A 12,112-nucleotide genomic window follows, 5' to 3' on the forward strand; every position below is an offset into this window, starting at 1 on the left:
GGATCAATCTACTAATTTCGGTCCGATATTAACTTCACTATTTTCGACGCCGCAAGTGCAAGAGAAGTAAAGAGAGGAAGCGATGGCGACACCCCAGCGCTCCGTGCTCTGCGACCGGCCCTTCATCACGTACCCGACGCGAGACCGTCTGTACGGCCTCTGCTGGAGACCCAACGTCAGCTTGCTGCGGATCGCGGCCTCCACGTTCATCCCGGGCGAGTACGCCAACAAGATCGAGGTGTGTGGACCCACATCCCGAATTTCTTGCCCTCGGTCCTACTTACAGCTCTGTCCTAGATCTTCCGCCCCACCGCCAACCAGACGGAGGTGGTCTCAGCGCTGGAGATCGACCACCCGTACCCGCCCACCAAGATCATGTGGTCTCCGGCCTCGCTCAGTTCGCGCGTGGAGCTGCTGGCCACCACCGCCGACTTCCTGCGGCTCTGGAAGATATCGGACTCGTCCATTGAGCTGCACTCGAGATTCACCGAGGTTTGTAGAAGTCTGGCGGTCGCCATGACAACGCAGGTCTCTTATGGCTGGTGGCTCTTGTGCTACGCTGCAGAAAAAGAATAATAATGACGCCTGCGCGCCGCTCACCAGCTTCGATTGGAATGAGGTGGAGCCCAACATTATCGGAACGTCCAGCACCGGCACCACCTGCACGATATGGGACATCAACGTACGTTGGGTTGTTACGGCAGTATTTTGCTGTGCGGTGCATGATGAACTAGCGGGGGCACAACCGTTCTGACTGTTTACGTTTTTTCGTGCGGCGTTGCTGTGCTGCAGTTACCAACGTCGCCTAAGCACCAAATCGTAGCGCACGACACTGAAGTGTACGACATCGCATTCTCGAGCAGTGAGCCAAATAGGTTTGCTTCCGTGGGCGGCGATGGGTCGCTGCGGTTGTTCGACTTAAGGTGAGGAACCCATTGCACTCCATTTTCTGCGGGTGGGAGAAGTTGTTACTTATTCGCGTGGTCATTCAGGTCATTGGCTTCAAGTACAATCGTGTACGAAACTCCGGACAAGGCAGCGCTTCTTAGGTTAGCATGGAACAAGCGAGATGATCGCTTCATTGCGACTTTCGCTGACGACAGCACCAAGATTTCCGTGATTGACCTACGCCGCCCCATTTACCCCATGGCAGAGCTAGACAAGCACAAGGCCGGTGTAAACTCGATGTCGTGGTCACCCCATTCTCGATACGATCTGTGCAGTGCTGGCGAAGATAATACTGCGATTGTGTACGACATCTGTGCTCAGATGACGAGGTCTGGGGAGAATGTGGAGGGGAGCAGCTACACCCTGTTGAAGTCGGACGAACCAATAAACCAAATTCGGTGGTCACCTACGGAACCGAACTGCATCGCAATGTGCGACGAGAAGGCTCTGCATGTCGTTCAGATGTAGTGCTAAGCGTCTACTACGTGCAGACTAATAGCGTTTCTCAACCATTGTTAAAGGAAGGAGTCTCTACCATTTTTTATATCGAGTTTCACCAAAACAACAAACATCAATCAACCCCTCAAGGCGCGAAAAAAGTATCATTGAAAGCGTCAGCGACCCGTTCACCCAGTAATCCATCCAATATTATAACGAATTGCTCAGGCATACATGAGTTTCCCAGCAGGGCTGCAGGGCAAAAACTTAGCCAATTCGATGACCAAAGCTTCACGGAGGGCCGGCATGTCATGGTCGACGCACCACTGTTTCAGGTCCGACGAATCAATGGCAGCACCGTCCTCCAAAACAACTCGAGTTCGGATAATGCCTAGCTTGCGGTTTTCCTCGCTCTGAATAAGCACAAGAACATCAGATACGCCAGGATGCGCAGAAATGACAGCTTCAACATCTTTCGTCGAGTACACCGTGCGCTGATCCTGCCATTCCACCTCAACGCTTGGGCGGAGACGTCCTTGCAGCCATACACAGTTAACTCCATTGCTGTCGTGAGTTATAGTTCCGAGGTCTGATGTATGATGCGCCCCAGTAAGATGGTGTAGCACCTGCTCCTTCACGTATCCTGCAGACTGCCACGGCGTCGTTATGGTGACCTCGCCGTTTTCTTCAGTACGCGTTTCCACTCCGGGCCACACACTGCCAACATAGAGTTGTGCGTCATTGCTCTCCATTTCCTTCAGCTCGTCATCAAACTGCTTCCCATGCAAATACCAAGCCGCCATGTCCCCCATTTCCGTCGACCCGTAGTTCTGCATCAGCGTCAATCCGAAATCGTCGCTCATTTTGCGGAACAGCGATAGGGAGAGACGCGTACCCGCGCAATACGGAACGTCGGCATACAGCGCAGTCTGCGGCATGGCGGCGAGTGCGGTGTAAGTCCCAGGCGTCGCGTACAGTGCCGTGAACAGCTCACTACGCTGCGAGAGCAGCGAGTAGAGCCCCACGGGGCTGGAGGCAAAGCAAAGTTCCGATTGCGCGTCGAACGGCGACGTGAGCAGCGCGAAGATGGTGTTGATAGAGTAGGCGTGCGAGATGGACGTCCCGCAAATGATCCGAGCGGGGCCCTTGGGGAAAAGCTGCTGGTGCGTGGACTCGCCCTGCAGCAGCATGTGCTCCCACGTGCACGGGACGACTTTGGGCTCGCCGACACTCCCGGACGTGAGCATGCAGACGCATCCGCCCTTGGCGATTTCCTCGTCCTCCAGCCACGGGATCGCGGTCGCGTCCCCAGCCGCTTGAGGGTTGGCGTCGTCCTGTGCGTCCACGGAAGTGGTCGCGTCGTGCACTGTTAGCACCTTGGTGATGCCCGTGTGGGTCTTGACGTGGTCTAGCAGTGCCACGCGGCTCCGGCCCACGAGCGCACACACGCACTGCAACTGCATGGCCGCCAGCATGCACGCGACGCTCGTGCGGTCGTTGTCCAGCACGAGGACGAAGGCGTCCCCACGCTTCACGCCGGCGCCCTGGAGCAGCGTGAGCCCCAGGGGCATCAGCACATTGCGCAAGCCGCCGCTCAGCACCTGCGTGCGCTGGTCGGCGGACTGGACCAGCGCCGCGGAGGCCGGACGCCCCGCGGCGTCGAACAGCGCCAGCTCGCCGCGCTTCACGCCCAGCTGCGCCATGCTCGTCCACCAGAGCCGTTACTGCCCATCAATTATCAGCCGACGACTATGTGGTACACACCGATTTTGTTAATTTCGGATATTGCGCTATTTTCGTGTTTTTGCCATTTCCATTGAGTTGAGTGGCGAGCGCCATGGGCAGGCGTCGCGCTCCGTACAAGATGAAGGTGCAGCTGCCTGCGGACGACCCGGACTCGGAAAGCGACACGGAGAGCGAGAAGAAGGCCGGCGACAGCGACTCCACCAACTTCGAGGAAGGCAGCAGCTCTGAAGGAGAGGAGAGCGAGGCCGAGGACGAGGAGGACAGCAGCGCTGAAGACGGCGACAGCTCCGACGAAGTGGAGAGAGGCGCTGCGGACACAAAACAGCGCGAAAGGACGATAAGCAACGACGGCAGCAGCTCCGACGACAGCGACTTTGAGGTGAGGGTGCGTAGCAGGCTACTGAAGCTGACCAAGAGCTCGCGAGTCGACGTCAGCAGCTCGGACGAGTCTAGCAGTGGAGATGAGCAGCCTCGCGACAGCAAGCTTCAGCTGAAAAGCAGCAGTAGGAATGGAGTCTCTAGTGTCGTCGGGCGAGCGAGCGTGCCCGACAGCAGTGGGAGTGAGGAGGACAGCGACTTGGAGGAGAAACCCACGACGAAAGTGGTCAGCACTGACAACGACAGTGAGGAGGACAGTGACATAGAGGAGGGAGCCAAGAAGAACTCAGGCAAGCCTGGTAGTGACAGTGAGGAGGACAGCGAGGTGGAAGAGGAGACAGACACGAAGGCGGAAGAAAATGATGTCGAACCGGATGAAGAAATGGAGGCTATCGAGGAGGAAACGGAGGAGGAAACGGAGGAGGAAGGCAATGACGGCTCGGACACGGAAGACGAAGACTGGCAGCCTCAAGAGGATGACGATGAAGTTCCGAGAGGCGACGACGACCTCGTGGCCGAAAGTGACGACGAGAGTGGAGACGAGTGGGATGAAGAAATGCAGAATGAGACCAAGCCAACTCAAGATGAGGATGATGCGCTGTTTTCAGCTAGCGATCTCGAGCACGCAAGGTTTCTAGTGCGGAACATTATGGCGCGTGTGCCTCTCATCGAGGAGACAGCAATTCGCCGAGGAGTAAAACTTTCTGGCCCCCCGCGTGAGTTCGCTACGACACATCCGGACGAGTACGCACGGTACGTTTTAATGGGCGTAGATTCTTGTGGCTGGTTTTGTTTCCAGCGATAGTGACTTTTTTTTATTTTTTGCAGGAAATTTCGGTGGCCCCAGCATATTCGCAACCTGCGGAAGACCGAGTAAGCACCTTGATCTTGTTTTTTGACGATTTAGTCTCAGCTGACGTGCTTGCTATAGCTTTTCTCAAGATGTGACTGAAGTTTTAGAGGATTTCGAAGTTTTATCAGAGTCCGAGCAATCAACGTCGGATCGAGGAGAGCTTGGCACACCAGGGGAGAGTGCATTTGCTCAAGTGCCACGTCCAATGGTAGCACTCGCCGCTGGGGCCCTGCGCGGTTCATTGCGAAAGCGAAAACGAACGCCAGGTGATGGTGAAAACCAAGCCAAACCCAGCGAAGAGCATCCTTCTGCGGCTAAACTACTGAATATTGCCCGAGTTGGTGGCCAATTCAGCGATCACTTCGCTGAATCCTTACTCATTGCCAACGGAAGAGCGCTTCAAGGCATTGACGATGGTTTCGACTACGATAAGCGCTGCTGGTAAGACGCCATGTTCACGACTGTGCAGCGCAACAATATTCTAATCGTGGTATGTGAAAATGCACTTGCAGGGCTTCCCTTCCCACGAAGAAAAAGCCGATTGCGAACTGGAGATTTGTTCTCGAGCATGCGCGAAGAACCATGTGCGAATCGGACAGTTTTCGTGATGTTCTCTACCCGCCAATGAAGCAAGAGTCAGTAGCGCCTCCGAATACCCTGAGTCAGGGTCCTTGAGTACTATACTAACTCGATTCAAATACTGTCTTGTGAATGCAGGACATTAGGGCGAATTACAAATCGTCTGAAGAGGTTATATGGTCACACCACCCAGCACGAAGAATACGACATATTCGAACACGCAAATTCTAGATCAAGCCAGAGTGGAGGATCCCAGTAAACAAAGGCGGACAGTGACTGCAGACTTTGTAGCTGTAAACAGCAACATTTATTCGTCTGCGGGGATAAATACATCAACGTATTTACTCCATTTAAAGCCAAGCGCCTGTTCCACAAACCCGCCTTAAGTCTTGAGCGCTTTCTTCTTCTTCTTGTACTTGTCGAAGTACGCCTGGACCTTTTGGTTGTAGTTTTTGTCGCGCTTCTGCTGGTTAGCCGTCTTAACGATGACCTGCAGAACATCCTCGTCGTGTAGCAAATGTTCTTTGCCGACACGCTGGGGGTTGTACTTTGTGCTCGTGCCCCACACCAGCGCGTAATTGAAGTTGTCCAGCATGTCTTTCGAAATCTACCAAAAAAACACCAGTAGCACACCTCAACAACACGCCCAAGTAGAAAAGGACTAAGATAGCGCTATTACGTACCGACATGCATGCCGACTGCACACTGACACCCTTGCGCTCCGAGCCCAAGACAACGGGTTCTTCGAATTGGGGCTCCTGCAATAGGTATTGGAGAATGCGGGTAATCAGCCTCATACTGCATAACACCAAAGTAAAATTTGCTGCTAGATCTAACCGTACCTCTCCACGGCGTTTCGTGTAGACGCGCGTCAGGCCCATGTAGTCCCACATCTTGGCGAGGAGCGTGTCAAAGTTGAGCTATCGAAGCAAAACGTTTAGTAACGCCTGAACGAGTAGCGCCGTTAGCTTCTTCTACGGGGCAAGAAAACGTACCGCTGGGCGATCACCGTGAGCACAGGCGATCACAGTCGAGTTCGGCATGCGCGCCAATCGGTCCACGTCTTCAATTGACACAACATCAATCTTGTTGTAGACGTACAGACACTTCACGTACTTCCGGTTGCCTTCAATAACATCGATGAAGTCGTCCGTCGTACAGTCCTCGCGGAACAGCACTTCGCAGTTGTGAATCTTGTACTCGTGCAAAATCTTGTAAACCGTTTGGTACGGGTCGTCTCCGAGCTGATAGCATTGCTGGAGTCAGTAACCCACAGACTCAAGTCCAGAAAACCAGAATCAGGGATCGATCCTCGTACCTTGGTCAGACGAATGGTGCTGTTAAAGGTAATGCCGCCGCCATTTTTCTTCCGGAAGTAAATGTCAGGCGGCTGTCGGTTGAGACGCAACCCGACAGTCTCCAATTCATTCTCCAAAATCTCGCGGTGCCGGTTGCCAGCCTCGCGACCAGCATCCAGCACCATCAAGATCATGTCCGCAGACTTGGCCACTGCGATAACCTCTCGTCCACGTCCTCGTCCGTGCGCAGCGCCTTCAATGATACCCGGAAGATCGAGCAACTGCGTTGCAACAATAACACCAGATCAGTTTCGAGGTCCACAGCACGTTACCCTTCGGAGCCCCGTAACTCACCTGAATGCGAACATCGTTGTAAAGCAAGTTGCCAGGAATGCACGTCAGCGTGGTGAACTCCACCGCGTTCGTCTCCGACTGCGTCTCCGTCAACTGACTAAGCATCGTCGACTTGCCCACACTAGGGAATCCAATCAGCGCGACGCGCCCGTCGCCACTCTTGGCCACATCGAAGCCTGGGCAAACGGATTGACCAGTTAGCACTAACGTGATTAAAATCCCGCAGACGTCACTCCAAGCGCTCACCTTCGCCGCCGCCGCCACTCGACTTCCCTTCCTCGAGAAGCTACGCAACAACACACAGCAATAAGCCCGCCAGCACGGCCATTACAATAGCGCCCAGCACTTATTGGCCGCACCTCCGTGCGCAGCTTGGCGAGCTTGGCCTTGAGCCGGCCAAGATGGCCCTCCGTGGCCTTGTTGATCTGCGTCCGTTTCATCTCATCCTCTGCAGCAGCAGACACAGCACAGCACGCAGCATGTTGGGCGTGAGACCGCGGTCCAGAGCCCTCCGTCCTGCGACGCTACAACACAACGCGCGGTGCAAGTTGTCCATGCGCAGCAGCCGAGACGCACCGATCTCCTTGATGCGATCGACGATGCCCATGGCTGCCTCCGATCCGCTGCAGCCCGGAAGCCGCGCCCTGCTTGAGTGAGTGGTGACGCGCCCCGCCTCTGGGGACCCTATTTAGTACCCTTTTCTGGTAGCGTGAACGCTCGTATATCAGTACATGGGAAGGCGCTTACCTAATCGTACGCCATCTGCTTTGACCTGCGACCACAAAGTGATCCCGCTGAGCGCGTGCCTCGGACTCGCCCCAATTGCGCAGACCAGGATGGCCGACAACGCAGACAACACGCCCCCCGAGCGCGGCTTCTTCCCCGCCCTGCTGGTGCGCAGCTGCATTGCTTAGGAGAGAGGTGGCAATTGTTTTGCGTGCGTGTGGTGCTCACGCGTTTGATGTGCTTGGTGCGCTGCGCAGGGCGGAGCTGTGGCAGGAACGTCCGTCGATGTCGCGTTGTTCCCGCTCGACACCATCAAGACGCGCCTGCAGTCCGCTCACGGCTTCTTCAAGGCCGGTGGATTCCGAGGCATCTACTCGGGCTTGTCGGCGGCAGCGGCGGGCTCAGCTCCTGGAGGTGCGGCAGCCCGATACGTTGAGCTTTACTCCCTGCTAGTTGGCGGCGGTGGCGTCTAACTCTGGTAGCCATCATTGCACTACAGGCGCTCTCTTCTTCAGCACCTATGAGACTTCCAAGTCGCTGATCGGAGTGATCGCCCCGAACCAGAAGCACTCCCCTCTTGTGCACATGGCGGCCGCTGCCTCCGGTGAAATGGTGCGTGTGCTCCGACTTTTCTGATAGTATTATGCACTCATGGTGGCAAGCGTCGAGCGGGGTGCTAATGACAGTTTTGTTGCCTCTATTCGTTGTTTGTCCAGGCGGCGTGCTTGGTGCGCACCCCCACCGAAATCGTGAAGCAGCGTATGCAGACGGGCGTCTACAAGTCGCTACCGGAGGCCATCAATGCCATTCGCGCCGCTGAGGGTCTGGCGGGATTCTACCGTGGCTACTGGAGCATGATCGCACGAGAGATCCCCTTCTCGTTCATCCAATTCCCGCTGTGGGAGGGTCTCAAGGTTCGCTAGCCCTATTGAATGAGGGTCATTAAAAGCGGATATTAACGCGTGCTGTCCTCTTTTTACCCGCAGTATCAATGGTCGAAGCAGCAGAACGCCCCCGTGTCCTCCCTGCAGGGTGCAGTTTGCGGGTCGATCGCCGGTGGTGTGGCCGCGTGCATCACGACCCCGCTTGACGTGGTCAAGACGCGACTGATGCTCGGCAAGGACGCCAAGGGCGTGTCGTACAACGGCACGCTCAACACATTGTCGCGCGTGTACACGGACGAAGGCTTGAAGCGTCTGTTCTCTGGTGTGGGCCCTCGCACGATGTGGATCAGCATTGGCGGCTTCGTTTTCTTCGGCATGTACGAGAAGACCACCTCGACGTTCGCGGCTATCATGTAAAGCAGCGTATTAGCGATGAGGATAAAGAGACGTGACGGTGCTCTCGCTGGCGCCGTCTAGAACTAGATTGTCCGTAAGGCTTGATGTACTCGCAGACTTCCGAAGTGTTTTCTACGTCTTGACATGCATGGACAGGTAAACAAACTCCTGGTCGATCTCTGGCTTCTCCTTGACGCAGTACCAACTGGATTTGGTTTGTACAGTTTACTGTACAGATGATAGCGCATTGAGCAATGCCAGTCAGGAATGTACAAGCGGCACAACAGTAACCACCTCGGGTTTGCCAACTTTGCTGAAAGGTCCCTAAATCAATTGCAATGCGACTTTCATGTGCGGGTGGCTGTTAGCTGGGCGCTACGTCGGTATTGTTGCGGGCCGAATGCTGCCAGCCTGACAGTATTGGGCCCTGGCCGAGCACCAGTTGGCAGGATTGGCAGGTTGAAGTTCCCTTCAAGTTGATGTGGCGCACACCGCGGCGTCATACAAACATCCAATCATGATATTGGAAGAACCAATCAGCATCCACCGCCGGTAAGGTCGACGCAACATCATATCCCGATTTTCAAGGTCGATACTACGGACGTCTTCCTCTCATGCTGGCCGCCAAGTCGCTTTCCCTGTCCGCCACGGCGCGCCGCGCGCTCGGAGCCACACGAAGCATGGCCGGAGGTCGCGCCGCCTTCAACTGGCGCGACCCGCTGATGCTGGAGGGCCAACTGACGGACGAGGAGGCCATGATCCAGGTGCGTCTGGACGGTCTCAGCAAGAGACGTTGGCGCTTGAAATCTAATACGTTGCATTATGCCTTTGCCTGCAGAAATCCGCCAACGACTACTGCCAAGGCAAGCTGCTTCCCAGGATCGTGGAGGCCAACCGCAAGGGCAAGTTCGACCGCTCCATCATGAAGGAAATGGGCGAGATGGGCTTTTTGGGCCCCACGATCCAGGGCTACGGCTGTGCTGGTGTGGGCTACGTCTCCTACGGACTCATTGCGAACGCGGTGGAACGTGTACGTTATGGTGGACGTGTGTTATTTTCCGTGGATGGTGGAGGTGGTGGATGCTTACTGTTGCGTTTTCCGTGTCGTAGGTGGACAGTGCGTACCGCTCGGCTATGAGTGTGCAGTCGTCCTTGGTGATGCATCCGATCAACACTTTCGGATCGGAAGAGCAGAAGGAAAAGGTGCGTGCCACCGCTGCTCTCTGGATGAAACCTTTTCATTAGTAGAATTTCACTAGTCGTGATTAGCTCACCATTGTGTATGGTTCGTTGCTTCCCTGCAGTACCTCCCCCGCCTTGCAACTGGCGAGCTCATCGGCTGCTTTGGACTGACAGAGCCCAACCACGGGTCCGACCCTGGCTCGTACGTTTTTGCTGTCTGTTAATGGACTTCTTGCGGTAAACTCACTTTGTATTTGATTTGTCGTGGTTGTGACTATCAACCAAAGCATGGAGACGCGTGCCAGGCTCAAGGGCGACAAGTACGTGCTAAACGGCTCCAAGAACTGGATCACTAACGCACCGATCGCCGATGTGTTCCTCGTTTGGGCCAAGGATGACGAAGGTGATATTCGTGGTTTCATCTTGGAGAAGGTGGGGTGCTGCTCAGTGAATGCCAATGTTGTATGATGGTACTAACTTCACATAATCAACTCGGTTGGCGCAGGACTTCCCCGGTCTTTCAGCCCCGTACATCGAAGGTAAAGCGACCTTGATGGCATCGGCTACCGGCATGATTTTCCTGGAGGACGTCGAAGTTCCTAAGGAGAACATGCTGCCCAAGGTGAAGGGCCTTAAGGTGAGTTGCAGAAATAATACCCCGCGTTGTGCAGCGTCAGTTTCTAACGAATCTTGTATAGGGTCCTTTCACCTGCCTAAACAGCGCGCGCTACGGAATTTCGTGGGGAGCACTGGGTGCAGCATGTACGGATACTCAGTCATTTTTGTAAAATGGATGCGGTGGAACTGGTCTGACTTCGATCTTACTATATTTTTAACAGACGCGTGCATGGATATCGCTCGTCAGTACACCCTCGATCGATCGCAGTTCGGTGCTCCTCTTGCTGCGTAAGTGGCTGTAGCTGCGAATTTACTGTTGAACCGCAATGGTCTAACGGTTGATGACTTTGTTACACAGGAACCAGCTTATTCAAAAGAAGCTGGCGGATATGAACACGGAAATTGCGATTGGTCTGCAAGGCTGCCTGCAAGTTGGTCGTCTGCTCGACGAAGGCAAGGCACCGGTTGAGCTTATCTCGATGGTCAAGCGCAACTCGTGCGGCAAGGCCATTGAGATTGCGCGCAACGCCCGCGACATGCTCGGCGGAAACGGTGTCTCCGATGAGTACCACATCATTCGCCACGTGGTGAACCTGGAGGCTGTCAATACCTACGAGGGGACTCACGACGTGCACGCCCTTATCTTGGGTCGTGCAATTACGGGTCTGCCAGCGTTTGTACCTCGCATGGCACCGTAGAGTGAGTGTATACTCGGTTGGGTAGGCGATAGAGTACTGTCGAGCTAACTAACTACGAACATGTACTTGATGGATTGAAATCCTTGCAAGATTTGCGAGTGCGGTTTAACGAGAACGTAAACTCGTTGTTGTTGCATTTTCCTGGCATTGTAGGTCATTCATGATGAACCTGTCACACCAATTAGCATGGTAGATGCGTAGCAGTTTATTGGCTAATCTACAGATGCCGTAGCGAAGCCACGTCGTGTGTGCCCTCGACTACGTTCGAACTTTGACTCCGATGGATACTCGGCAAATAAAATTTAGTAACACTATAAGAAAGCGATCCCCAAAAGCTGTAGCCTCGCCATTTCTTTAAACGATTCTAGCACGATCCAAAGCCCCAGCATTGGTCTCGCCGTAGCCTAGGAACAGAGATCAACAAAGTGCAGGCAGCTGACTACACGACATCCGGAACCCCAGTTCGACCGTGGAGCTAAATCATGTAGCTTGGCAATGGCTGAATCGATAGCCTCCCCATTTTGTCCCTCACGGTACGACAAGGCCACCCCAAACGCCCGCGCGAACGACTGCCGGACGCCCTGCAATCGACAAGAGAGGCATCGATAAAGAAATGTGTTGCTGGCACCGTCTAGAACTCACCCCGCGTTGAACTTGAGGTGTTCACGGACAGCGCAGACTTGTCGATGCGGCGCCACTGGTCCTCGCCAGAAAGAGTATTACTCTTGATAGTGCTCTGCGTCCAGTACGAACAAAGCGGCAATGCTGACGGGGTTGCCTTGCTGTCCCATACCCCGGATTCGTAGTCCTGGTCAACACCATCATCAGCGTGGGCACGTCGTCAATGGCTACGTCACTTAGGGCTCGGGCTACCTGGCACACAATCGCGATAAATACTCAAGAATAATATATCATAATATCTGTGAAAATAGTACGTCTAGAATTTTCAAAACGATAGTAGTTTTAGCATTAGTGCTAGAGTTGTCGATTATTAAAAGGACAACTGCAGTCATA

At 54.5% G+C, this 12,112-nt stretch overlaps 6 protein-coding genes across 7 annotated transcripts; 4 read left to right on the plus strand and 2 right to left on the minus strand.

Moving 5' to 3' along the window:
- Window positions 1-82: 82 nt before the first annotated feature.
- IUM83_15380 (DDB1- and CUL4-associated factor 7) lies at window positions 83-1,416 on the plus strand (the record flags this gene model as incomplete). The annotated part of the gene is made up of 5 exons (XM_067940191.1): window positions 83-238; window positions 298-492; window positions 566-682; window positions 793-923; window positions 1,050-1,416. The coding sequence occupies 5 exons, from the start codon at window positions 83-85 to the stop codon at window positions 1,414-1,416; spliced, it is 966 nt and encodes a 321-aa protein (XP_067784614.1).
- A 194-nt stretch (window positions 1,417-1,610) lies between these two features.
- IUM83_15381 (amp-dependent synthetase and ligase) lies at window positions 1,611-3,089 on the minus strand (the record flags this gene model as incomplete). The annotated part of the gene is made up of 1 exon (XM_067940192.1): window positions 1,611-3,089. The coding sequence occupies one exon, from the start codon at window positions 3,087-3,089 to the stop codon at window positions 1,611-1,613; it is 1,479 nt and encodes a 492-aa protein (XP_067784686.1).
- Window positions 3,090-3,223: 134 nt separating this feature from the next.
- Window positions 3,224-5,201, plus strand: IUM83_15382 (Niemann-Pick C1 protein; the record flags this gene model as incomplete). Its single annotated transcript, XM_067940193.1, has 7 exons — window positions 3,224-4,263; window positions 4,339-4,383; window positions 4,442-4,507; window positions 4,576-4,629; window positions 4,718-4,804; window positions 4,876-4,998; window positions 5,081-5,201. 7 exons carry the CDS (start codon window positions 3,224-3,226, stop codon window positions 5,199-5,201), a joined length of 1,536 nt encoding a protein of 511 aa, XP_067784685.1.
- Window positions 5,202-5,324: 123 nt separating this feature from the next.
- Window positions 5,325-7,201, minus strand: IUM83_15383 (putative GTP-binding protein; the record flags this gene model as incomplete). The annotated part of the gene is made up of 9 exons (XM_067940194.1): window positions 5,325-5,549; window positions 5,626-5,700; window positions 5,785-5,862; window positions 5,938-6,186; window positions 6,261-6,521; window positions 6,595-6,770; window positions 6,841-6,880; window positions 6,954-7,042; window positions 7,171-7,201. The coding sequence occupies 9 exons, from the start codon at window positions 7,199-7,201 to the stop codon at window positions 5,325-5,327; spliced, it is 1,224 nt and encodes a 407-aa protein (XP_067784684.1).
- Window positions 7,202-7,430: 229 nt separating this feature from the next.
- On the plus strand, window positions 7,431-8,621 carry IUM83_15384 (mitochondrial substrate carrier; the record flags this gene model as incomplete). The annotated part of the gene is made up of 5 exons (XM_067940195.1): window positions 7,431-7,487; window positions 7,578-7,734; window positions 7,820-7,932; window positions 8,037-8,234; window positions 8,307-8,621. The coding sequence occupies 5 exons, from the start codon at window positions 7,431-7,433 to the stop codon at window positions 8,619-8,621; spliced, it is 840 nt and encodes a 279-aa protein (XP_067784638.1).
- A 593-nt stretch (window positions 8,622-9,214) lies between these two features.
- IUM83_15385 (acyl-CoA dehydrogenase) lies at window positions 9,215-11,098 on the plus strand (the record flags this gene model as incomplete). 2 transcript variants are annotated; one of them, XM_067940197.1, is made up of 9 exons in its annotated part: window positions 9,215-9,364; window positions 9,439-9,630; window positions 9,711-9,803; window positions 9,905-9,984; window positions 10,070-10,229; window positions 10,288-10,419; window positions 10,481-10,544; window positions 10,622-10,688; window positions 10,759-11,098. In XM_067940197.1, 9 exons carry the CDS (start codon window positions 9,215-9,217, stop codon window positions 11,096-11,098), a joined length of 1,278 nt encoding a protein of 425 aa, XP_067784682.1. The 2 variants fall into 2 exon arrangements, with proteins under 2 accessions (XP_067784682.1, XP_067784683.1); XM_067940196.1 differs by having other exon boundaries at window positions 10,070-10,214.
- Window positions 11,099-12,112: the final 1,014 nt, after the last annotated feature.

Source organism: Phytophthora cinnamomi, assembly GCF_018691715.1.
Source record: "Phytophthora cinnamomi strain GKB4 chromosome Unknown Contig87, whole genome shotgun sequence".
NCBI lineage: Eukaryota > Oomycota > Peronosporomycetes > Peronosporales > Peronosporaceae > Phytophthora > Phytophthora cinnamomi.